This window comes from Mobula hypostoma, chromosome 12 (assembly GCF_963921235.1).
Source record: "Mobula hypostoma chromosome 12, sMobHyp1.1, whole genome shotgun sequence".
In the NCBI taxonomy this organism is placed as follows: Eukaryota; Metazoa; Chordata; class Chondrichthyes; order Myliobatiformes; family Myliobatidae; genus Mobula; species Mobula hypostoma.
This window is the reverse complement of record NC_086108.1, coordinates 51,187,388-51,213,160: the sequence shown is the minus strand read 5'-3', so window position 1 is coordinate 51,213,160 and position 25,773 is coordinate 51,187,388. Positions and strand designations below refer to the sequence as shown.

The following is a 25,773-nucleotide window of genomic DNA, read 5'->3' as shown; positions in this document are numbered from 1 at the left end:
GAACACCCAGGTGGACTTTTGCAAATTTGAGACATGCAGCAGTGTTTTTTTGGAATGGATACTTGAACAGAGAATTTAGCAAGTTCTAGAGATTTCTACAGATCTTTTGCTGTTACTCTTGGGTTTCATTTTCTTCTGCTTTAGCATCGCACATTGTGCTCTTGGTGTGATCTTCGCAGGATGCCCACTCCTAGGGAGAGTAGCAACAATACTGAGTTTCCTCCACTTGTAGACAATTTCTCTTACTGTGGTCTGATGACTCAGGTCTTTAAAATGATTTTGGAGCTTTTTCCAGTTTCATGCATCTCTATAATTCTTCTTGTAAGGTCCTCTGAAAGTTGTTTTGATCGATGCATGGTGCACATAAACAGATCTTTCTTGAGAAGAGCATTTCCGATTAATAAACATCTTCCCTTATATTATAAATTTCCATTTAAATTGATTAATAATTACCTTTCATATCTTGGGATTAAAATTACTTGTAAACATAAAGATTTATTTAAGACTAACTTTTTACCATTAATAGACCATATTACTCAACTTTCATCTAAATGGTTTCCTTTATATTTAACTTTGATTGGTCGTATTAATGCAGTTAAGATGTTTTTTTTGCCAAAATTTTTATATGTGTTTCAGGCATTACCAATTTTCGTTCCTAAATCTTTTTTTGATAAAGTCGACTCTAAAATTTCTTCATTTATTTGGCAGAATAAGAATCCGAGACTGGGTAAAATACATTTACAGAAAGCTAAGAGAGATGGAGGTTTAGCATTACCTAACTTTAGATTTTATTATTGGGCTATTAATATTCGACATATGAAATTTTGGTTACTTGACCGGGATATACTATCTATTCCTAAATGGGTAGCATTGGAATTACAATCTGTTCAGGGTTATACACTTGGTTCTATTTTAGGTTCATCTCTTCCTTTTGATTCGAAACGCCTTAAGCAGGTCTCTAACCCGATCGTTAAATATGCTTTGCGTATTTGGTTTCAATTCAGAAAATTTTTTGATCTTAATCAATTCGGGTTAGTGATTCCTATTTTAGGTAACATTTTTTCCTCCCTCTTTTACGGATCGCGCTTTTCAAACTTGGAAGACTAAGGGTATTTTACGGTTTTTGGATTTATTTTTAGATGGTTCCCTTATGTCTTTTGAACAATTATCTAATAAATATAACCTATCAAGAATACATTTTTTTAGATATTTACAAGTTAGAAATTTTCTAAGTACTATACTTCCTTCCTTTCCAATGCTTCCTCCTATATATATTTTAGATTCGATAATTAACCTTAATCCATGTCAGAAAGGTGCATCGGCTATGATTTATAATATTATTATGAAACTCAGGAAAGCTCCATTTGATAAGATTAGGGTAGATTGGGAACAGGAATTGGGGCTTACCATTTCTGTGGATGATTGGGGGCAGATTTTACAATTAGTTAATACTTCCTCTATTTGTGCTAAACATTCCCTAATTCAATTTAAAGTGGTGCATAGAGCACATATGTCCAAAGATAAGTTAGCGCGTTTTTACTCGCATATTAATCCTTTCTGTGATAGATGTTCGGGGCAGATAGCCTCTTTAACTCATATGTTTTGGTCTTGCCCTACTTTGGAAACTTTTTGGAGAGATATTTTCAATATTATTTCTAAGGTATTAAATATAGATATCTCTCCTCACCCTATTACTGCTATCTTTGGACTACCTAAAATTTCTAGTAATCTTTCCCCTTCAGCCCGTAGAATGATTGCATTTCTTACTTTAATGGCGAAAAGATGTATTTTACAACATTGGAAAGAGCTTAATGCTCCAACTACCTTTTTTTGGTTTTCTCAGACGATTTTATGTTTGAATCTGGAGAAAATTAGAAGTAACCTTTATGATTCTTCATTTAAATTTGAACAGATTTGGGGACCTTTTATTCGATATTTTCATTTAATGTAATATTTACCCTTCTTGTTTTTTTTCACTGTTTTAATGGAGGTCGGGATTGAGGACGTGATTTTAAGTTTAACTCTGTTTGGTTTCAAGTTAGCCCATTGCTTTGCTTTGCTTTTAGTTAGTTGCACGGTGGGTTTTTTTTTGGGGTTTTTTTTTTCTTTTTTTCCATTGATATATATAAAATCTAGTATACTATTATGTTATTTTGGTTTCTTATGCTTAAATTACATTGTTTGTAGTATTTTCTTTTTGGTATTGTTATCTTTTGGAATTTTATTATACTTTAACATTGTATTAATGTTTATATGGCTTACCTTTTTTGTATACTTACTCAATAAAAAGATTTAAAAAGAAAGAAAGAGAAGAGCAGGTTCTGTCAGTTACCTGACTTTGTGTGGCTTTTTAATCGGACAGTGCACCTCTACAACCTACACCTCCAATCTCATCTCATTGATTGAAACACCTGACTCCTCCAGATAGCTTTTGTAGAAGACATTGAATTGACATTTTTTATTTACATTTTTCATATACTTGAGTAAAAATCTTTACGTTACATCTCCATCTATATGTGCAATTTATAGTCATTTATAATGGTATGTACAACAGGACAGTCAATATAACATAGAAATACAATTGTATCAGCATGAATTAATCAGTTGATGGCCTGGTGGAAGAAGCTGTCCTGGAGCCTGTTGGTCCTGGCTTTTATGTGCTGTTTCCCAGATGGTAGCAGCTGGAACAGTTTGTGATTGGGGTGACTCAGGTCCCCAGTGAACCTTTGGGCCCTTTTTACACATCTGTCTTTGTAAATGTCCTGAATAGTGGGAAGTTCACATCTACAGATATGCTGGGCTGTCCACACCACTCTCTGCAGAGTCCTGCGATTGAGGGAAGTACAGTTCCCATACCAGGCAGTGATGCAGCCAGTCAGGATGCTCTCAATTGTGCCCCTATAGAAAGCTCTTAGGATTGGGGGCCCATACCAAACTCCTTCAACCGTCTGAGGTGAAGGAGGTGTTATTGTGCCTTTTTCACCACATAGCTGGTATGTACAGACCACGAGATCCTTGGTGATGTTTATGCCGGGGAACTTAAAGCTGTTCACCCTCTCAACTCCAGATCCATTGATGTCAATAGGGGCTAACCTATCTCTGTTCCTCCTGTAGTCCACAACCAGCTTCTTTGTTTTTGTGACATTGAGGGAGAGGTTTTCTTGATACCACTGTGTCAAAGGTGATGACTTCTTCTCTGCAGGTTGCTTCATTATTATTTGAGATTAGGCCAATCAGTGTAGTGTTGTCATCAAATTTAATTAGCAGATTGGAGCTATGGGTGGTGACACAGTCATGGGTATACAGAGAGTAAAGGAGGGGGCTTAGTACACGGCTGTGAGGGGCACCCAAGTTGAGAGTCAGATGAGTAGAGGTGAGGGAGCCCACTCTTGCCACCTGCCAGTGATCTGACAGGAAGTCTAGGATCCAGCTACACGAGGCAGGGTGAAGGCCGAGGTCTCTGAGCTTCTTGTTGAGCCTGGAGGGAATTGTGGTATTGAATGCTGAACTGTAGTCCCACAACACATTCTCACATAAGCATCCCTCATCTCCAGATGTGCAAGGATGATGTGTAGAGTTGTGGCTATTGCGTCATCTGTTGACTGGTAGTGTCAGTAGATCCCCAGAGGCACACATACTTTTTTTGAACCTAGACTGTGATTGTTTAAATGGTGTACTCCGTATTGAAGAGAAGAAGTACAATTGTTAGTGTGTTATGAATTTATGCAGATTGCGTTTGAAGATCAAACCATATTTTATGAGTAATTAATGCAGAAAGCTAGGTAATTGCAAAGGGTTAACAAACTTTGCCTATTGAGTTGCATCTGCATTGATTGACATTTTGGGTCTACATTGTAAAGAGTTAATTCACTTGACAAATTTTCCCTATTTTCATATTTTAAAGTAGTTGTATTTCTATTTTCAGAGACTGCATTGGGAGCATTGGCGCGAGTGTTGAGAGAGGACTGGAAGCAAAGTGTGGAACTTGCAACCAATATTATTTACATCTTTTTCTGTTTCTCCAGGTGAGATTGATTACATGTGAAATTGTTACAGTGTATCTGTGAACTCTGGAATGAGCAATACCAATATTTTACTCTTAGTAAATATTGCTTATAAACTTCAGAACTTTTGAATGTAATTATCTCAATATACAGTATAAATCACTTAATTTTAAAAACCCTGGAAAATGCTGACAATTGTAAATCATTTGACCTAAAATCTTTGCAACCAAGGGTGGATGGTTTTTGTTGCCATCATCTTCAGTTAAGAACTTTATTGTATCACATCATAAACCTAAAAAAAGTTTATTTAGTTCTTCAGAATGGCACAGTGATGTACAGCTGTTAGTGCTGCAGCCTCCTGGCTCTTGGGACTAGGGTCTGATGATGGGTTAATCACTGGTAGTTTAATTGACCATTGGAAATTACTGCTTAGGGAGATGGCAAAAGAATGAAAAAGGGGAGTTGATGTAAGAGACATTAAGTTGCAGGGCCACAAGTAAACATAGAGAAGGGGAATTTCTCTGCTGGCATAAACTGGATTAGTCAGAAGGCTTCCTGTGTCATAATAAATAAGTAAATCAATGTCCTTCTAACCCTCACATCTAGATATTGCTCCTCTGAACACTAAATTCCTTACTCTTTATGCATCTGTTCTTTTTATCCTCGCTGCCGTAACTTAAAGGATATCAAACTCCCATGTTCTTGAATTCCTCTTCCAGATTTTTTCATCATTCATTTCACTTAGCTCCTTTAAGAACTTGTTTCAAATAAGATTCGTGGGTCAATATCATTTAATGCATTGTTGATGAATCAAATTTATGCATAGCAAATTCCATTTCCGATTTTGAATTAAAAGTTGAGTATGGATCATCTTTAGAGGTGTGATCTTAGCGCTCATTTGGATGAGGTATATATTTGACTTTGTTTTTATAGATGATAAGATAAAATGATAAGTGCAATGCGATTTCTTTCGGATCACTATTGGTAGGTGATATTTAAATTTGTGTTAATATTTGTAAGCTGTTTTCTCTTAAGTATAAATGCAGATATCTTTTCCTTATTTCAGTATTCTGAACTAATTAAATTAGTGATCAAATGCCCAACTAAGCTAATTCTTTTTTCCCTATACAATGTCCATATCCTTCTGTTTTTTGCTCAATGTTATGACTATTTTTAAAACCTTTTGAGTGATTTAAAAAAAAATTCAATAGCTTTCAATAGGTACATTTAATGTTGGAGAAATGTATACAATATACATCCTGAAATTCTTTTTCTTCGCAAACATCCATGAAAACAGAGAAGTGCCCCAAAGAATGAATGACAATTAAATGTTAGAACTCCAAAGCACTCCCTCAGCTCCCCCCCCACACAGCAGCAAAGTGACAATCCCCCTCCCCCACCAGTGAAAAAGCATCAGCACCCCCCACTGAGCACTCAAATGTACAACAAAGAATCAATAAAGACACAGACTTGCAGTACCCCAAAGACTACTCGTTCACCCGGTAATTCATACTCATTCATTGTCTTTTTGTCTCTCTCTCTCTCTCTCATTCTCTGTCTGTCTCTCTGTCTCTTTCTGTGTCTCTCTCTGTCTCTGTGTCTCCCCTCCCCCCCACCCTCTCCCCCTTCCTAATAAGGGAAAAAGAGGTGTCTCCATTTCACACTCACTGACCCACTCATCTCCTTTGAACTTACTCTCTCTCATCTCTGTTATTAGACATTTCATCCTTGGGAAAAAGATGCTGGCTTTCCACTCTTTATCTTTTCCTCTCATCATCTTATAAGATTCTATTAGACTCATCTCAGCCTCCACCACTCCAGAGAAAATAACCCAAGTTTATCCATACTTTCCTTTTAGCATGTGCCCTCTAATCCAGCTAACATCTTGGTTAAACCTCTTTTGCACCCTCTCCAAAGTCTTGATATCCTTCCTATAATGGGGTAACCAAAATGAATGCAATGCTCCAGATGCGGCTAATTAGTTTTATAAAGATGCAACATAACTTCTCAAATCTTTAACTCAATTCCTTAACTAATAAATGCCACCCTTTACCACCCTATCAACCTGTAGAGCCGCTTTCAGGGAGATATATTTGTGAAATCTCTCAGTCATGTTTTGAGTATTTGGTTTGTTGAATAGGCCAACCAGTCTTTTTTGGCCTTTTCCTGCTATTTTATGCACACTGAAGGGTCTCGACCTGCAATGTCAACTGTTGATTTGCTCTGATGCTGCCTGACCCTTTAACCACTGAGTTCCCCGACCTGGAACATCTAGTGGTGTTTTATCTGTTTAGGGTCTTTTCTGCTGTAAATCTGGTAGCGGTGTACATTCCAGTTTAGGCCAGCATCTGGCTGGCACTGGAGAAGCTGAGCACCATGATCAGCAGTCAGAAAACCCTGATACCTTCTTTATCATTGTGGGAGATTTCAGGCCAGCTTGATGAAGTCTCTGAACAACTAGAGGAGCCAGCACACTTGAAAACTGTTATACCACCATCAAGAACACTTATCATGCTGTTCCATCTCATCTTTGAATGTGAATTAATATATGACAGTAACATACATCAAAGTTGCTGGTGAACGCAGCAGGCCAAGCAGCATCTATAGGAAGAGGTGCAGTCGACGTTTCAGGCCAAGACCCTTAACCTGAAACGTCGACTGCACCTCTTCCTATAGATGCTGCTTGGCCTGCTGCGTTCACCAGCAACTTTGATGTATGTTGCTTGAATTTCCAGCATCTGCAGAATTCCTGTTGTTTGCGTTTAATATATGACAGTTGTCACTGACTTCATCAAGACCTGTATTGATGAGTGTGTGCCTTCGAGAATATACTGGACATACCCGACCAAAAGCTGTGGATGATCCAGGAGACGTGTAGTCTGCTGAGAGCTAGCTCTGTGGCATTTAAGACTGGTGATCAGAGCTATAGAGGAGGTTCAGGTATGACTTATGGAAGGCTATTGTAAGAGGGAGAAAACAATTTCGATTGAAGTTAGAGATGGAACTGGATGCATACCAGCTCTGGCAGGGTTTGCAGGCTGAAACCTAACATAATGACTAGCAGTGATGCTTCACTCCCTGATGAGCTCAATGCCCTACCATCAGGGCCTGATGCTTTAAGAGGGTTCAACCTTTTGAAAGATGTTTGACTTTGGTCTCTGAATCAGAAATTACATGGTCACCAGATACAGCACACATGTTTTATTCTCTCTTTTCAAGTATGCATAAAAAGCATTGTGCTCATCTGGGAGTGAAGCATCACAGCCATTTATGATGTTAGGTTTTGTCTTGTAAGAATTAATTGGCTTCTTGCATTTGAAATGCTTAGAGAGGTTGGTCATAGTTAGAATCAACTCCTTCCAAAGCAAGATCCTGGACCTACTGCAATTTGCCTATTGCCACAATAGGTCTACAACATATGCATCCTCACTAGCTCTTCTGTTGGTCTTGGACCTAGACAATAGCAATACCTACATCAGGCTGCTGTTTATTTATTACACCTTAGTGTTCAACACCATCATATCCTCAGTAAGCTCCAAAACAAGCTCCAAAACCTGTGTCTCTATATCCCACCCTGCAACTGAATCCTTGACTTCCTCACTGGGAGACCACAGTCAGTGCAGGTCGGAAATAACATCTTGCTGACAATCAACACTACTGCACCTCAAGGATGTGTGCTTAGCCCACTGCTCTGCTCTACTCTACACCCATGGCTATGTGGCTAGGCACAACTCAAACTGCATCTATAAGTTGTCTGATGACACAACTATTATTGACAGAATCTCAGATGATGACGAGGAAGCGCATGGGGACAAGGTAGAACAGCTGGTTAAGTAGTGTTGCAACGAAAACCTTGCACTCAACATTATTAAGACAAAGGAATTGATTATGAACTTCAGGAAGGGTTAGCCCTTTTCTCATTGCTACCATAAAGGAGGGAGTACAGGAGGCTGAACACATACTCAACATTTCACGAACAGCTCCTTCCCATCCGCCATCAGATTTCCTGGACAGTGAACCCTTGAACACTACCTCGCTATTTTTTTTGTCTTTTTGTGCTAATTACTTCATTTATTTTTTAATATATACTTATTGTAATCTGTAGTTTTATTATTATGTATTGCAATGTACTGCTGCCGTGAAATAACAAATTTCATAACATACGGCAGTGATATTAACCGGGTTCTGATTCAGAATTTTGAGCATTCTCAGTACCTTGAGAGATGTATTTCTTTATCATGTGTGTTTTAAACCGCTAACTCCATAGATTGACTCCATGGTCCCTTGTGATTTAGATTCTGCTAACAATGAAACATCCTCACTCTGGATTCCTTCATAATTTTGTGTCTTCCCTTAAGTGTTTTTCTAATCTCCAGGCAGCACAGTCCTGTTCTGCTCAAGCTTTCCTCATTGGACCACTTCCTAATTAAATGATTCAACCTTGTGAACCTAGATTCATAGGCTTTAGAACAGACGTATTAGTCCTTAAGTAGGGAGATCAAAACTATATGCAGTATTGCAGGTAGAGTGTCTCCCAACTCCTGTGCTGTTGCAGTAAGACTTCCATGGTCTTGTACTCGATCAAGGCCAACTTTCCATTAATACTTTACATATCTGCATGTTAGCTTCAAATTAATTGTATGAGCACACCTTGTCTTTGTAACCACCAATATTTAATAATCTTTTTTCAGACATTCTGTATTCTTCAACTGACTTCTGCAAATACACTATCGACTTGAACATCTGTCTTCTCCAGTTAGTTTCATCCCTATAGAATTTGTTAAATATTATTTTCTCTTTGTAACACTGTTGATTTCATATAATCACGTTAACCTTTTACGAATGCTCTGTTATCAGTTCATTCATTGTAAATTCTGGTTTTGAGCAAAGGCTTACATACTTTGAGTTCCCTGTATACTTTCCCTAATTCCATACGAGGTGTACAAACATTTGCACTTTTCCTTTATATTGGGTCCTTTTCAGAATTCTATAAAGTATGGATTTTGGAAAATCACCATCTGTTTTTGCAGGCATCTCTTTTTAAAATCTTAGAATGCGTGCTCTAAATCCAAGGAATTTTTCTTGGGTTGGTACTTTTGCTCTGATTTATTTTTAATTTCTTCAGACTCTTTTTACCCTAAGTTATTTATTATTCCTTGTATGCTGTGGTGTCTTATTGTGAAAGCAATTATACAGTGGATTCCAAACGATTGGGATGCATTGGAACTGGTACATTTTGGCCCAATCAAGTGGCTGCCCCAATTAACCAAAGTTTCATGGGATTAGTTAAAAAGGTATAGAAAAGACAAGCTACCATTTAACTGAGTAACAAATTACATCTTTAGACGAAATAAAGAACAAATTGGAGCATGACCAATACTACTGGTGGTTGTCTGTCATATCCGACCACAGTAAACCTGTGCGGGAGAATTCTTAAAGTGGAAAAGCACTGAGGCACTTCCACTTTCTCAACCTCAGAATTCTGGGTCCAATGGTACAAGTAGATGTCACGACTGGGGCCTTCCCTGGTTGCAGTGGACGACCATGACTACTTCTGTGCTTCGTCGTGCACTTCGCTCTCCACATAGTGTTGCAGAACCACTTTACTGACCATGGGGTTTCGCTATAGACCTTAACCGCCCAGATTGCAGGAGCTGTGCATGCTCAGACAGGTGTGACCCATTTCACTGGCTTATGAGACCTGCCGGCTACCATCACCTTGTTTAGCCTGTCTGTTGAATATTGTACTGGGGTGTGGCTGCTGTCGCATGCAAACAACTACTTGGAGCCACAGATGAGAGCTGAGTGTCCATGGGGACCAAAGATCACGTTTAAGATGATTGTCAATTCCTTCAAATTCTTCATAGTTCCTAACTTGTTGAAGTAGTGAAATCATTTCATTTTCACTTGCGCCCATTTCTGCCATTTCCAATTCTGAATGCTTGAAGCCACAGTGTGCAAAACAGTTTTGAAATGTTGTGCTGATTATTTCTCACCACCTATCTGTGACAAAAATGACTTTTTTGAATATAAACACATGCAGCTGGCACTATTTAAAGACTGTTCTCTTTAAGCCCGGTGTAGTGTGTTAACGGCTGCACAAGTGCATGCGACTAGCATTATTTTTAAACTGTTCAGCAACAGTCTCCTGTCCTAAATAAGCAGCATAATGTCCCAAATAAAGGAAAGGCATCCTGATTAATTTTTTAAATTAGTAAGAGTTTTTAAATTTATAAGAGTTGTCCCAAATATGCAGCTGCCCCAATTAACTGATGGCCCAATTAGCCGTTATCCACTGTATATATGTTTTTACGGTATATTTAGTTCTGAAGTCTTACTTTGTAAAAGCTCTTGCATTAAAAACTGTAGATGCTGGGAATATTTAACAAGTCATGGAGCATCTCTGGAGAAAAAAGCTGATCTACTGTTACAGGTTGATGTCCTTGATTCAGAATTAATCAGAATTACTGGAAAGATTGGCTTTCTACATTTGAATTTATAGTTGAGTTCTGTTGATTATTATGTGATTAGGTACAAGATGAAATGCTGTCCTCAGGCTCGCATAAAGGTTTGATGGAACAGCATAAGAGACTAGAAAGGTCAGAGTTGATTGAGGAGTTAAAACTGTCAGCAACTGGAAACTTAGCTTATCTCATAGACTTGAGTGGAGCTGTTCTTTAAGTTGCTCTTCCAAGCTGTTTTTTTTTCTCCTAAGCTCATAGAACAGTACAAGAACAGGCCCATGATATTGTGTTAACAAATGAAGCTAATGACACCTAATCTCTTCCTGCCTCCACGTGGTCCATAACCTTTCTGCGCTGCATATTCATGTACCTATCTAAGAGCCTCTTGAACAGCTCTATCATTTTCGCCAAAACTACATCTCTGGCAGCTCAGTCCCAGCACCAACTTTCCTTTCACCTTAAGTGCATGCCCTCCAGTATTAGACAGTTCAATCCTGGGAAAAAGATAATAGCTGTCTCTACCTCTCATAATTTTATAAACTTCTGTTAAGTCTTCTCTCAGTCTCCGCAGTCCAAAGAGAAAACAACACTAATTTGTCCAACCTAGCACATGCCCTCTAATCTAAACTAGGCAGCGGTCTGGTAAACTACTTCTGCACTTTCTTCAAAGCTTCCACATCCTTCCTATAATGGAATGACCAGAACTAATTGCAATACTTCAGATGGGCCTAACAAGAGTTTTTACAAAGCTGCAAGATAATTTTCCAATTCTTGAACTCAATACCTCGACTAATAAAAGGCAAGCATTTTATTTCATTTAGGGATACAGCATAATAACTGACTTTCCTGTCCCGACAGACCTGCGCTGCCCTAATGACACCCTTGCATCATACAAACTCCTTACAGACAGCTGCAGAATTAAACCTGGTTTGCTGGTACTGTGATAGCGTTATGCTAATCTCTACACTACTGTGTTGCCCAATGCCATACACCTTCTTTACCACCCCATTAATTTGAGTGGCCACTTTCAGCAACTGTCATTTTGGATCCCTCTGTAGATCAACACTGTTATGGGTTCTCCCACGTAGAAACAGTTGGAACTATCGAGTTCTGATTGAAGGTAATCAATCAGTGACATTAACTTAGTTTTGTTCTCTGCACAGTTGCTGCCTAACCCATAAGATATTTCAAGAATATTTTTATTCAGGAATTTCAAAAATTATGTTTTAATCTCAGTTTTAGCATTTTTTTTTCTCCCTTTTGTTTGTCTTCTCTATTTACATTTCCATAGAGGCTACTTGTCACTAGAGCATAGGAATTTAAAAAAAATTAAGAGCAGGTATAGTCAATTCAGCCCTTTCACACTGGTTTGCTGTAAATTAAGGTCATTGCTGATCATTCTCACTGCTATTTTACTGCATTGCTCTTGTATACCCCGATTTCCTTAATATCCAGAAAGATTCACCATCTGCTGGTAAGAACCAGTATAATTGGGTTAGATGTCTTAATTCTGGTACAAAATCCTTTTGTAATGAAGGCTATTTGCCTTCCCTGTCCTTGTTGAACTTGAATGTTAGCTTTCAGTAACCTGCATACGAGGTTGGATTGGAAAATGCTGATTTTTCAGAGATTGTTCTCTTGGTCAGTTTCCCATTAATAACATTCTACCTTTCTGTTTTGTGCAGTGAAATAGATTGACTCAAATTTTTCAGTTTTGTACTTGCCAACATTTAATTGTCCATCCCTAATTGTCCTTTAAAAGATGAAGGTGAGCTACCTTCTTGAATCATTACAGACCTTCAAGTGTAGCGGAAGGGAAGGCCATGATTTTGAACTAACAAGAGGGAAGAAAGTTGGCCAATACTAATTTTCTTCAATTCCTCATTGCTAGTTTATTCTCAGGTTTACCCCTTCCTGCCAACATTTTTCATCATTTCTAAAATTCTCCCAAACCTCAACATTTCTTAGCACCTTCGAGCCTTTTCTTCATTTTTACTCCGTCTACAGCATAGCTGCTAGAAGGAGGATGCTGCCATTAGTGTTTTCTGACCCTTGCTATTTTTTCCTGAACTAATGAGCCAAGCTTCTTTTTCAATACTGCACTATGTTGTTTATCATCAACAAATGGTATCAAGTACTTGAAATATTTAGATCCCAGCTATGTTCATCTTGCAGCCAAGTGTCTGTTATGATAGAGGGTTGCTTATTTGCCTAGCAAAACTTTATTTTAAAAAATGTCAAAATCATTTTACAAACAATGGATGGGTCAGTTACTTCAGATGAATACTGAGTTAAGGTCAGCAGATGAATTTTGCTATTGAGGTTTTGTACACCAGTGTTTAAGGAAAAAGTTGGAACTGCAGTATGTAATATATTTCCTGATGGCAGTGAGGGAAGTCATTTGGCTCATTAAGTCTATGCTGAACTAGAGTAATTTCACCCCCCCCACACAAAATTATTTCCCTCACACCTATCTATTCTCTCTCACGTCCCTATTAAGACATTATAGATTTTTACATTTGCCACCTGTCCAAAGGGTAATTTAGTGTAGTCTGATAACCTAACAACTTGCACGTTTTTGAGATGAGAGGATATGCTGAGTCCTGGGTCAAACCCAGGGAGAATGCAAACTTCACAAAATACAGCACCAGATATCAGAATCAAACTCTGGTTGCTGGAGCTGTGAAACAGCAGCAATACCAGCAGGTTCACTGTGCCACTGGATTTCAGTAGGTAGGTCAGATTTTGAAAATTAGATGGTTTTACTGCCTTTTAACTTAACTAATCCAGTTGATGCTTATTTGTATTAATATTTTTGTTATATTTGATTACACACCATTGTTGCATTAGACTTGAATCTCTACTCTGTCTTCCAGTTTTTCTCAATTTCACGGACTAATTACTCACTATAAAATTGGTGCTCTCTGCATGAACATTATCGACCATGAACTGAAGAGGCATGACCTATGGCAAGAAGAACTTAACAAAAAGAAGAAAGTAGATATCCTTTCAGTGTAACCAGATCTAACAACAAATACCAGTTTCTTCACATTTAACTTGGAGTTTCCTAACTAATTGTCACAGCAGCAGTGCTAACATTACAATATTTTTCTCCATTTAGAAATGAAGTTCAATACAACTAAAAATGTGCTGAATTTAGTTGAGTAAGAAAACAAGAAAAAATGAGCATCCAATTTTACTTTTAGCTGTTCAGGGATCAGCCAGTTAAAAAAAAAGTTTCTTACTTTGTGCTGTTACTAACCTATTGTATATAAAGCTATAAGTAAATTATAATTACAAATTGTTTAATGTTTTGTATGCCTGGAGAAAATGGTACCCTCTCCTGCCAATCTCATCTCTGCCTTTTTTGTAAAACACAGTCCCCAGTTTGATCATCTATTTTTACTTAACCTTCATTTTGAGCACACTGTCATGTTTGATAACTTAAGTTTAAATTTCCCTTAAATTCCTGTAGCACTTTCTGCTTTGAATTACTTGTACTGTGTTCTCCTTCAGTCCAACTCTTGAAATTAAATCTTTCCAGAATGTTTGATTACCACACCAAAGTTTGATACCTCTCTACAGACAGTTGTCTCCAACACTATAAAATGGCCTTTGACCTCTTCTTTTTTTCCCACCAGAGTTATTACTATTTCCACTTTTTCCATGTCAGTTGCTGCTATTTTACCTATCTTAAATCCGAGAGATTTAAAGACAACAAAATCTGAATTAGCACCTGCTTGCAGTGCTATGGTGCTGACTATATTGAAAAATGTCAAAATGTTATCCAAAGGAAGGTTTGACATATGCAAGCTATAATGTACATTTTAAGGAGCATCTTAACAGTGGACAGGGAAATGGATAATCAGTGAGAGTTAGTGGGCATTTAGGCAGCTTAGAAGCCTGGCAGCTGAAAGGGGCAAAATAAGAATAAGATTAGTAACAAAATGAATAAGATTAAGTGTCTAGATTATTTTGGTTTATGAACTAAAATAAACAGGTAGAGCTGGTAACAAAATATTCTTTACTGAAGTCAGTCTCACCAAATAGATATGGATGGTCCAGTAATGGACTTGCAGTAATACCATATGGTGCATTCATTTTTTTAGAAGGTAATTCTTACAAATACTAAACCGTGTCTTATTAACAAAAGTAATAAAAAATGTAAGCCATCAGTTAATTATTAATATAAAATGAAGCCATTATTTAATACTTGTATGACAGTGTTAATTAGAGGGCCATAATCTGCTCATACAGCACTGGGAATTTATGTAAACATACCAATAGTTGGCCCCTTAGTCTTCACAACTTTAAAATTCATCAATCCGTTTATGAAGTATCCACTTGAGTATGTTACCTCTGCAGCTAAGTCTCATCTGATCCAACTTCCTGTGCTACAGTTTTCCTTTAAAATTATGGTCCCAGTAAATATATTTTGTTATTATTTTCTCTAAATAATAAAAAAAAATACATTGCGTCTAGACTAGTGGATCAGTAAATCTATGCCCATTCTGTTATCTGCAAAACCTTTGAACCCTTTCCACATGTCATTCAGTCTTCCCTTAATGCACCCAGTTTGCTCTCTGCTTGAATTAGGCCAGAGGTTCCCAACCTGGGGTCCGTGGATCCCTTGCTTAATGGTATTGGTCCATGGCATAAAAAAAGGTTGGAAGCCCCTGATCTCAGCCTTTCAGTACCTTCTTAAAAATTGTGCATCATTGTGCAGATGAGATGGCCTCTGTTTGATGGTCAGTGCCAGCCATTGCTTGTTTCTGGATATTGTAAAGGCACTGCCGTCATCCTGGAACTTGTGTGTTCTGGTCTCCTGCTATTAAGGCAGACTAAAGACATTTATCAGCATTACTTGTTTTGAGTAGTCTAAGTAACTAAAATGAAAAAAGTTGTTGACCTTTATAGGATCTGTCAGCCTGGTCAGATTATCTTGTCTACTCTAGTCTTTTTGGGCTTATTTTTCAATAATGTGCTGGCGTAGTGGCATCAGCGCCAGACTTCGGAGCGAAGGCTCCCGAGTTCGAATCCAGCCAGCTCCCTTGCACGCTTTCCATCAGTGCTGGGTTGAGCACCGAGCTAGCAACTCGGTCTCGTAAAAATAAGAAAGCCTGCTTTAAAAAAAAACGGTGTCATGACAGCGTCCCGATGACTCCACTAGGAGTTCAGGGCTTTCTTCTTCTTCTTTTCACTAATGTGCTTGCCTCTGCTCTAGTTTCTCTCTGCACTTGTAGTGCAGTGTTTGTTTTAGTTACCAGTCATCAAAACAGACAAATACTTGGTCCTTGCTGTCAGATATTCAAGTATTACAGATCCTTGTCTTTTGAAGAATGCTTTTAATATTGTTTCGTGTCACAGAAAGTACCTTTTTCTAGATATGACCAGCTTGCATTACCATCTCACTCATGGGGATATCCTATTCCCATTCTTTGTTGTACAACTACACCTTTTCATGTTTTCTTTTGATTTCTTTGACAGAATGGACTTTTACATGCATTGATCCAACTTCCAGCTTATCTCATCTTAGGAGGACTTTATATGTTTAGTTTGTGTTTAAAATCAGGTTCTTCCTCAGACGGGCTTTTGTCAAATTCTGTTTGCAATTGCCTCAATGCCTATACCATAATACACACCAACTTTGAAGAGGGAACTACTAACCTTTCCTTTACCGCAGCCCAGGTGGTAATTTCTTAAGTTGTCTCAGTTCATGGAATTAGAGCCATCAATCTTTTGTTTTCCTTATTCCTTCATTGGAGCTGCAGTGTGGAACTCTCTGCCCATTGCAATATTGGTATTTTGGGGTGGGGCCAGAATAATTTAACCCACCTGTCCCTAATGGCTACCAAGTAGTTTATTCAGATTCTACCTTGCAACCCAGCACTATACTGCTTCAGTGAAAGTGATTGAGATTGCAGTGCACATTGTGGCCAGTGACAGACTGACTCAGTGCTTTCTCAGTCACAGTGATGGCCTTGTATGTATTGGTCCTGATACACCTCCATCAAAACACCTTCACTGGACCGCCTGCAGTTTGTTTACCAACCACATGAGAATGCCATTATCTTCCTGCTTCAATGAGCTTATACCCATCTGGATGAGCCAGGCAGCTCTGTGAGAATCATATTTTTTGAGTAAGCTTACGGAGATGTAGATAGATGCTCCACTAGGGTCATGGATTACAGACTACCCTGTCCAGAAGGCCACTGTCTGTGAGATTGCAGAGCTGTATATCAGATACTGTGGTTAGCAGCACGAGGCACCTCAGAAGACTGTCCTATTCCCCTTCCTGTTCACTGTCTACACCTCTGACTTCAGATACAACTCTGAGTCCTGCCACCTGTGAAGTTTTTGGACTATTTGGCAGTTATGGGCTGTATCAGCCAGGGTCAAGAGGCTGAGTACAGAAAAGTGGTGGACAACTTTGTTGAGTGGTGTGGGCTGAATCGCCTACAGCTTAACATCACTAAGCCAAAAGCTTCCTGGTGGGCTTCAGGAAGGTAAAACCACCCTGCATTCCCATTTCTATCAAGGGAACAGATGTGGAAGTTGTCCGGGACTACAAATACCTGGGAACTCATCTGGACAATAAACTGGACTGGGCTAAAAATTCAGGGGCTCTGTACAAGAAGGGATAGAGCCAGCTGTACTTCCTGAGGAAGCTCCAATCATTCAATGTCTGCAGTACTATGCTGCAAATGTTCCCTGTCCCAGTGGTGACCAGCATTCTATTCTACACTGTAGTCTGCTGGGGCAGCAAGGTGAGAGCAGCTGACGCCAATAAGATCAGTAAGCTGTTTAGGAAGGCTGGTTCTATTCTGGGGGCGGAACTGGATTCTCTGGTGCTGTGTCTGAGAGGAGGATGCTGCAGAAGCTACGGAGCATTATGGACAATCCCTTTTACTCCTTCCATGACATACTGGGCAAACAGAGGAGTACCTTTAGTAACAGACTGAGTCCACCGAGGTTCACCACTGAACACCACAGGAGATCCTTTTTCCCTGTGGCTATAAGACTCTACAACTCCTACTCCTTAAGTATATAAGTATATGGTTTCATTGCACATCTGTATTTCGCACTATTACTTTTTGATGCATATTTTGTATTCTGTTTCATATCTCAATGATTACATTTTGTTTTTTGAAGTGTATACTTCTGACTGAGCAACCTTGCAACAATAATTTCCTTCTGGATAAATAAAGTTTTATTTTATCTTCTAAATTCTTAGAGTGCAATAAATGTTTTTTGTTTCCATATCCTTGTTATTAGATTTCAGAGTCACCGTCAGGATTGTCCTAAACCCCTGTTCCCTAGTGTCCAATGCAAGTGGGCAGTTCTGTCTTTGCTGGCAGTTATTTTGTTTATGAATTTGCACCTTTTAGCGATGTGCTTCACCTTGGGACATAAAGTACAGGGATACCCTTAATACACATTTAGAGGCTGGCTGATTCCCATCACACTAATTTGAAAGCTTTTTGGCTTTTGCACCCAAGTATCTTGTTCCCTTCCTTTGCCGCTGTGACTGGTTTTCCATCAAACCAACTTGAAATACCAGCATCAAGTGAACATGAAAAAGACAGCACTGTTGTTATTACCACTCTGAGGACTTGTTTTATACTTCTAAAAATTGTGCTTTGGTAAAGCTGCTTCAAATTTTTAAATATCATCTCATTGATTTGAAGATGTATGGGTGGTATGGACAGTGAAGAAAGGTTGTCAGAATCCACTGAGTAAGTGGGCTGAGGATTGCTAAATGGAATTTAGTTCAGATAAATGCGAGATGTTATTTTGTAAACTCAAACCCAGCAGGGTTTTCACTGTGAACAATAGGGCCTATGAAGAATTGTAGAACAAGTACCTTTAAGTTCAGGAGCTGAAAGTGGAGTCACAGGTAGACAGAGTGATAAAGAAGATGTTTGGTGTGCTTCCTTTCATGAATCATAGAGCACTGAATATAGAAGTTGGTAAGTCATGGTATAGTTGTACAAGATGCTAGTGAAGTCGCACTTAGAGTATTGTGTTGAATATTGGTTACTCTGTTATCAAGCTGGAAAGAGTGCAGACAAGATTTTCAAGGATATTGCCAGGACTTAGGGGATGAGTTACAAGGAACAATGGACAGGCTAGAACTTCATTCCTTGGAGCTTAGGAGATTGAGAGGTGACCTTAGAGGTGTATAAAATCATGAGAGACATGGATAGGATGAATGCACTCAGTCTTTTTCTAGGGATGGAGAAATCAAAAACTAGAAGCTTTAGATTTAATGTGAGAAGGGAAATATTTAATAGGAACTTGAAGGACAACTTTTTTTTTTACACGAGGGGTATATTTACGGAATGAGTTGCCAGAGGAAATGGCTGAGGCAATAGATTTTTCTAAAATACAGTTGAACAGGTGGATGGATAGGAAAGGATTAGAAAATTATTGTCCAGGCGCTTGCTGATAGGACTAGCTTAGACAAAGGGAGTTTCCACACTCTGATTCAGTACAGGCTATTCTACATGGTCTATTAATGGTTTAGCTCAGCATTTTAAACATTTTTGCTTCACACCTATAATTTGTGAATCTGTGCACTAAATGATTCCTTAACACTCAGTCTGAAGATTGCACCTCATTGCTTGTGTCAATAGTATGACGACATTTACTGGCTGTTTTTTTCCAAACTTGTATTTCGAATCTTTGAAGTTGTTGGCTCTGAAAACTCTCTTTGCTATGTTCCGAAGAGAGACTTTATTTGTGGTATGAGGCACCAATAAATTGATTAATACTTAATGTGCAACTGTGTCTATTGCCAGCAGCAATACTTACACTTTTCAGGTTTGGCTGTGCTGTTCCGTTCTTACTGCCCTTCCTTGGAGCTTTTGATGTTATCATTTCAAAGTTAAAGTTCAAAGTAAATTTATTAACAAGGCTGTGAAGTACTTGTAGGCATTCACAGTAGATACAGTCAATGTAAAACTACACACAATAGAATAGAATCAATGAAAAACTACACACAAATAAAGACGGCCAAACAACCAATGTGCGTAAGAAGGCAAACTGTGCAAGCACAAAAAATAATAAGTATTGAGAACATAGATTGTAATTCCTTGAAAGTGAATGCACAGGTTGTTCGGTGCTGGGGTGAGTGAAGCTATCTAATCTGGTTAAGGAGCCTAATGGTTGAAGGGTATTAACTGTTTCTGAACTGGGTTGTGTTGGATCTGAGGCTCCTGTACCACCTTCCTGAAGGCAACAGAAGAAGAGAGCGTGGCCTGGATGGTGGAGGCTCTTTTTGATGGATACTGCTTTCTTGTGGCAGCACTCCTTGTAAATGTGCTCAGTGGTAGTTAGGGCTTTTTCTGTGATGGACTGGGCTATAATCACTACTTTTTGGCTTCTTCATTCATGGGTATTGGTGTTTTCATACCAGCCCACAATGCAACCAGTCAGTATAATCTCCACTGTGTATCTATAAAAGTCTGTTGAAATTTTAGATGACATACTTTATACTTTGTACTTTATTATCGCCAAACAATTGATACTAGAACATACAATCGTCACAGCGGTATTTGATTCTGCACTTTCCGCTCCCTGGATTACAAATATTAAATATTAAAAATAGTAAAAATCAGTAAATATTAAAAATTTAAATATAAATCATAAATAGAAAATAGAATAATGGAAAGTAAGGTAGTGCAAAAAAAATCGAGAGGTAGGTCCAGATATTTGGAGGGTACGGCCCGGATCCGGGTCAGGATCCGTTCAGCAGTCTTATCACAGTTGGAAAGAAGCTGTTCCCAAATCTGGCCGTGAGAGTCTTCAAGCTCCTCAGCCTTCTCCCGGAGGGAAGAGGGATGAAAAGTGTGTTGGCTGGGTGGGTCGTGTCCTTGATTTTCTTGGTGGCACTGCTCCGACAGCGTGCGGTGTAAAGTGAGTCCACGGATGGAAGATTGGTTTGTGTGATGTGCTGCGCTGTGTTCACGATCTTCTGCAGCTTCTTTCGGTCTTGGACAGGACAACTTCCATACCAGGTTGTGATGCACCCTAAAAGAATGCTTTCTACAGTGCATCTATAAAAATTAGTGAGGGTTTTAGGGGACAGGCCAAATTTCTTTAGTTTTCTCAGGAACTAAAGGCGCTGGTGGGCCTTCTTGGCAGTGAACTCTGCTTGGTTGGGCCAAGTCAGGTCATTTGTGATACAGGTTTCCCCCGCCATCCGAAGGTAGAGCGTTCCTATGAAACGGTTCGTAAGCTGAAATGTCGTAAAGCGAAGAAGCAATTACCATTTATTTATATGGGAAAATTTTGTAGATGTCAGCGAACACTCCAGCTAGCTCACTTGCACAGGCCCGGAGAACCCATCCTGGGACGCCATCTGGGCCCGTCGCGTTCCTTGATTTATCTTCAGGAAGGCCCTTCTAACGTCCTCCTCGGTGACAATGAATCTTGATGCCACCAGGTCTGGTTCATCCGGAGGGAGCGGGATGCTCCTCTTCTGTTCGAATCTTGCATAGAATAAGTTTGGTTCGTCAGGAAGAGAAGCGCCACAGTTATTGATATTCCCAGTCTTTTCTTTGTGCCCAGTGATCTCATTTAGACCCTGCCATAGCCTATTGGTATCCCTCTGGTTAGCCTGGGCTTCCAACTTGGCTCGATATTGCCTCTTGGTGCCCTTAATGGCTTTCCGGAGTTCACGCCTGGATTCCGTGTAGTGACTGGTATCCCCGGACCTAAAAGCCGCAGCTCTAGCCTTTAAAAGGGACTTGACCTCATAATTCGTCCAAGGTTTCCGGTTAGGGAATACCTGGATTGTCTTGCGAGACACACAGTCCTCCGTGCATTTCCAAATAAAGTCCGTGACAGCTGAGGCATACTCATCGAGGTTAGCTGCTGAGTCCTTGAATACTAACCAGTCCACCGATTCAAAGCAGTCTCGGAGGACCTCATCCGTTTCCCCCGTCCAACGCGACTCTACTTTTGACACCGTGACCTCCCACTTCACTTTCTGTTTGTAAGCCGGGAGGAGAAGTGCGGCCTGATGGTCCGATTTTCCGAAGTGAGGTCGTGGGACGGAACGGTAGGCATCCTTGACTGCTGTGTGGTAGTGGTTAAGTATATTCGGGCCTCAAGTGGGGCAGGAGACATGTTGGTATAACTTTGGCAGCACCTTTCTGAGGTTGGCCTGGTTAAAGTCCCTGGCTGTAATGAGCAAAGCCTCCGGATACCTGGTCTCAAGTTCACTGATGTTGGCATACGGTATGTTCAGAGCACACTCCACGTCCGCCTGGGAGGGGATGTAGACCGCTGTCAGTATGACCGAGATGAATTCCCGTGGCAGATAGTAGGGACGACACTTCACCGACAGCTGTTCCAGGTCCGGGCTGCAGGAGCTTGTCGGTGCCACTGTGTCCGAGCACCACGCAGTGTTAATCAGTCGGCACCACCTCCCCTTGTCTTGCCCGAAGATGCCGTGCGGTCCATCCAATGGATCAAAAATCCCTCAGGTTTGGATGGCACAGTCGGGGATGGCAGGGGAGAGCCAGGTCTCGGTGAAACAGAATACACAGCAGTTCTGCATCCCCCTGCAGTAGGTGAGTCTCCCTTTAAGATCATCCACCTTGTTCTCTTTGGCTTACACATTAGCTAGTAGGATGGTGGGCATAGGGACCCTGAAGCCCCTCAGCTTCAATCTGACCAGCAGCCCAGCTCTTTTCCCACGCTTCCTCGGTAAATAGTGCATCTTTCCAGGTTTCCATCGATGCAGTGTGTTGTTGTCAGCTCTTTGAGGTTGGTGGACGCACCCCGCGGGGATCGATCGGCGGGTCGTGTCATCAGACGCTCCGGGTCGGGCCAAGTGACGGGGGAGGCTCCGCTGCCACTTCCAGCTGCACTTATGCAAAATTCTAAGAAAGTAGAGGTGCTGCAATGCTTTCTTTGTAATAGCATTTGTACTTACTTGTCCCAGGAAAGATCCACTAAAATGATAAGGCCAAGGAATTTAAAATTATTGACCTCCTCCACCTCCGATCCCCTAATGAGGACGAGCTCAAGGACCTCTGGATTCCTCCTCCTTTCATCAATATAATTCTGTAGTCAATGTTACCCTTGCGAACATGTCCACCACTTGCATATCAGGATAAGTGACTGAAATTGGTCATAATTTTTGAACTTGCCAACATATCTATCATGTCCATTGGCAGCTGCTGTTGCTCTACCAGGAGAATCTGTGAGAGCTTCTCACAGAAGTGTGCTATTACTGCCAGTATGTCCCGATAGACTCTTTAGCACTGCTTTTAATTAAAGGAAATAACAGATTCACTAAAAAAAATTCTATTCCTAATTAACTGTGGTGACTTGCACAAGTTTTCAGAAATTATGTGCTCCACTATGTTCCCTAACCATTGTAGTGTATTATGAAAGGCCAGACTGAGAAAACAAAAGAACTTTCAAGCTTGCTGGCTGGAGGAAAGATAGAAGGTATTTTATAGGAAGGCTTTAAATGTATGAAGGAGAATTTTAAGATTGAAGTACTGGTAGAGGGTCACTAAGACAGGTCGGGGATAAATGACAAAATGTGGGTAAGGATATGCTTGACTAAGTTTTAAATGGAAGTTTATATTGGTAGCAAAGAGGAAATGTGTCCAAAAGAGTAGAGTTGAAGTTGGAGTTAACAAAGATGTGGATAAATGTTTCTTCTGCAGATGAGTGAGGGAAGAGTAGAAATGTGTGATTATGGAAACAAACTGCCTTGCCAAGAGGGCACATATTAGGACTAGCAGCTTCCTGTCAAATTGTGACCTTGTGGTTTTGTGCAGTGTTGCGGTTCATTCTCAACTAGTGGCCATCATTTGCCTACTGCAAAAAATGTAGCAGTGCTTCTGTTCAAAGAAATTGAATAATATTTTTTCATACAACGTGTAAGAAGAGATTCTTTTCTTTAATGTCAGTGTTTATCTTGAACATTCTTCCTCTTAAAGAGAGCTTTTTAAAAAAAGTTGTGTCCAATGTTTTGCATTACTGAAGTTTATTAAACATAAAGAATTATCATTTAACTTAATGTACCTTAACTGTAGCCTTACTCGAAGATGATGCTGATAATCAAGTCCTGAAGAAGGACTATGAGAAAACATATAAGAAGTATCAGGGTTTAGTTATCAAACAGGAGCAGCTACTGAGAGGTAGAGATTTGCTGTGTTATTTATTTCAGATTGTATAGTTGAAGTATTTATTTTCACAATGATTTTCTCAAGAATAGCAAATTGGTATAGCATGAACTGAGGTAACTCCAAATGTTGATATCCAGGAGGGGATGGCTTGGGGGGAGGTGAGAGGGTGGTAAGTGGGTGATTGATTGTACTGTGGGGAGAAAGGAAATTCTTTTGACTGTTTCTGGGGGGAGCTTTGAATAATTCTCATTTAAGCAAATGAAAATATTTTTTGATATATTTAACTTTAAGATGAGTAGTATCTAATAGGTAATTTTGTTTGAGAGAGTTTATTCATGTTTAGTGTTACTGCTTTAGTTTTGCATGATTTCTTTTTAAAATGTGTTAGCAAGTATAATTTGGTTTATATAACTTACTTAAGCCAGAATTATTTATAGTAACACAATGCCTTTAGATTCTTTTTGTGCAGTTTTTCTGAACTAATGTTTTTTTTAATGGTCTTTGCTAGTTGCCTTCTACCTTTTGTTGAATTTGGCTGAAGACACGAGAACTGAACTCAAAATGAGGAACAAGAATATTGTCCACATGCTTGTGAAAACACTTGATCGAGAAAACTTTGAGTTGCTGATCCTCGTGATGTCCTTCTTAAAAAAACTTAGTGTATTTGTAGAGAACAAAAATGATATGGTATGTGGGCTACTTTTCTGAAAATATTTATGTACATCAAGCAGATAATTAAAAGTACAATAGTGGTATATGATTACATTGAAGTTAGAATTTTCACATGTCCTTGTGACTGTGCAAATATGCAAACCAGATTGATTAAGGGATTCAACATGAAAATCATTCTTTCAAGCATTTTGTAATGAACAAAAGCTGTCTTCCTTTCCAGCAATATTTTATTTGAGTCGTGTTGGTCAGAATCAGGCCCTGAGGCCCAGTGAGTTTGCACTGACTCTGGAGTGGCTGTTTACACTAATCATACACTAGCCCCATCTGTAACTGAGAATGAATTACTGTATGTAATTACTGGTACTCCTCATACCAAAATGTTTTCTTAGAATAGTCCAGTTTTTGATTTAAAAAACAAGTTGGCCAAGTATTTTATCCCATATTCTTTTGTTACTGTCTTAGTAGCTTGATCTGCCAGTTTCAAATATATGTGAGTATAATCTTCAGGTCCCTCTGCTTTTACATCCTTCTCAAAATAGAACTGATTGGCTTTTAATTTATTGAACATTTGGATTACATTAGCAAACAAGATTTACAGGATTTTAAAAATTCATGTACAGGATGGCACTGGATTTACAAATCTTAAAACAAAGTAAAAAAAAAATCTATGTAGCATGAGACTTTAACAGATTTGTGAATATTCATTTAGCAAATTAAATTTTAGACCACGCAGAGCAGAAAAATATGAAGAAACATTGACAAGTAACATAAAGAGGAAGTTTAAAAGCAATGGAAAGTAAAGAGTAAATGCTTTGCTCTTAACCAGATGAACCATGACAAATGCAAAAAGAAATCAAGTTTTTTTTAAGTCATACACATATTTAAGCATGTTTTATGGCAATGTGAAGTATGTTGCTGTCCCATGCTGCCTGGGTACAGGTTTGAGATCAAATCATAGAAGTGCCATACAATAAGTGATATCTAATTGATTTTGAAGATGGTGCATGAGGAAAGGAAATGTTTATGGGTAGCAGCATTAGTATCTTAATTTCTGTTTATCAGAGTTAGAACAATATAGCATGGGGGCAAGCCCTTCAGCCCATCATATCTGCATGGACCATGATGCCAAACTAAACTAATCGCAGCTGCCTCCACATAATTGATATCCCTTTATTCCCTAACTGTTCATGTGTCTCTCTGTATGCCTTTTAACCATTGCTCTTATATTAGCTTCTACCTTCTCCCCGAGCAGCTTATTCCAGGCACCTACTTTGTGCAAAAAGCTTGCCTTCTTGAACACGTCCCTCTCTTGTCTTAAACCTATGCCCGCAAGTAGTTAACATTTTTACCCATGAATAAAACTCTGTCTACACTATATATTTATCAGATCACCCTTCACCCTCCCATGCTTCAAAAAAATCTCTCCTGATACCTAATACCGTCTCATTCAGGCAACATCCTGGTGAAACTCTTCTACAG

The 25,773-nt window shown here is 39.2% G+C and overlaps 1 protein-coding gene across 2 annotated transcripts in view; it reads left to right on the top strand.

The window, feature by feature from the left end:
* kifap3a (kinesin-associated protein 3a) overlaps positions 1-25,773 on the top strand; it is a 250,021-nt gene that overhangs the window by 72,749 nt on the left and 151,499 nt on the right. For both annotated transcript variants that reach the window (XM_063064071.1, XM_063064072.1), the window contains 4 exons: positions 3,926-4,025; positions 13,345-13,469; positions 23,536-23,634; positions 24,131-24,309. In XM_063064071.1, the coding sequence (XP_062920141.1) occupies positions 3,926-4,025; positions 13,345-13,469; positions 23,536-23,634; positions 24,131-24,309 (503 nt within the window). The remainder of the gene's footprint in view (positions 1-3,925; positions 4,026-13,344; positions 13,470-23,535; positions 23,635-24,130; positions 24,310-25,773) is intronic.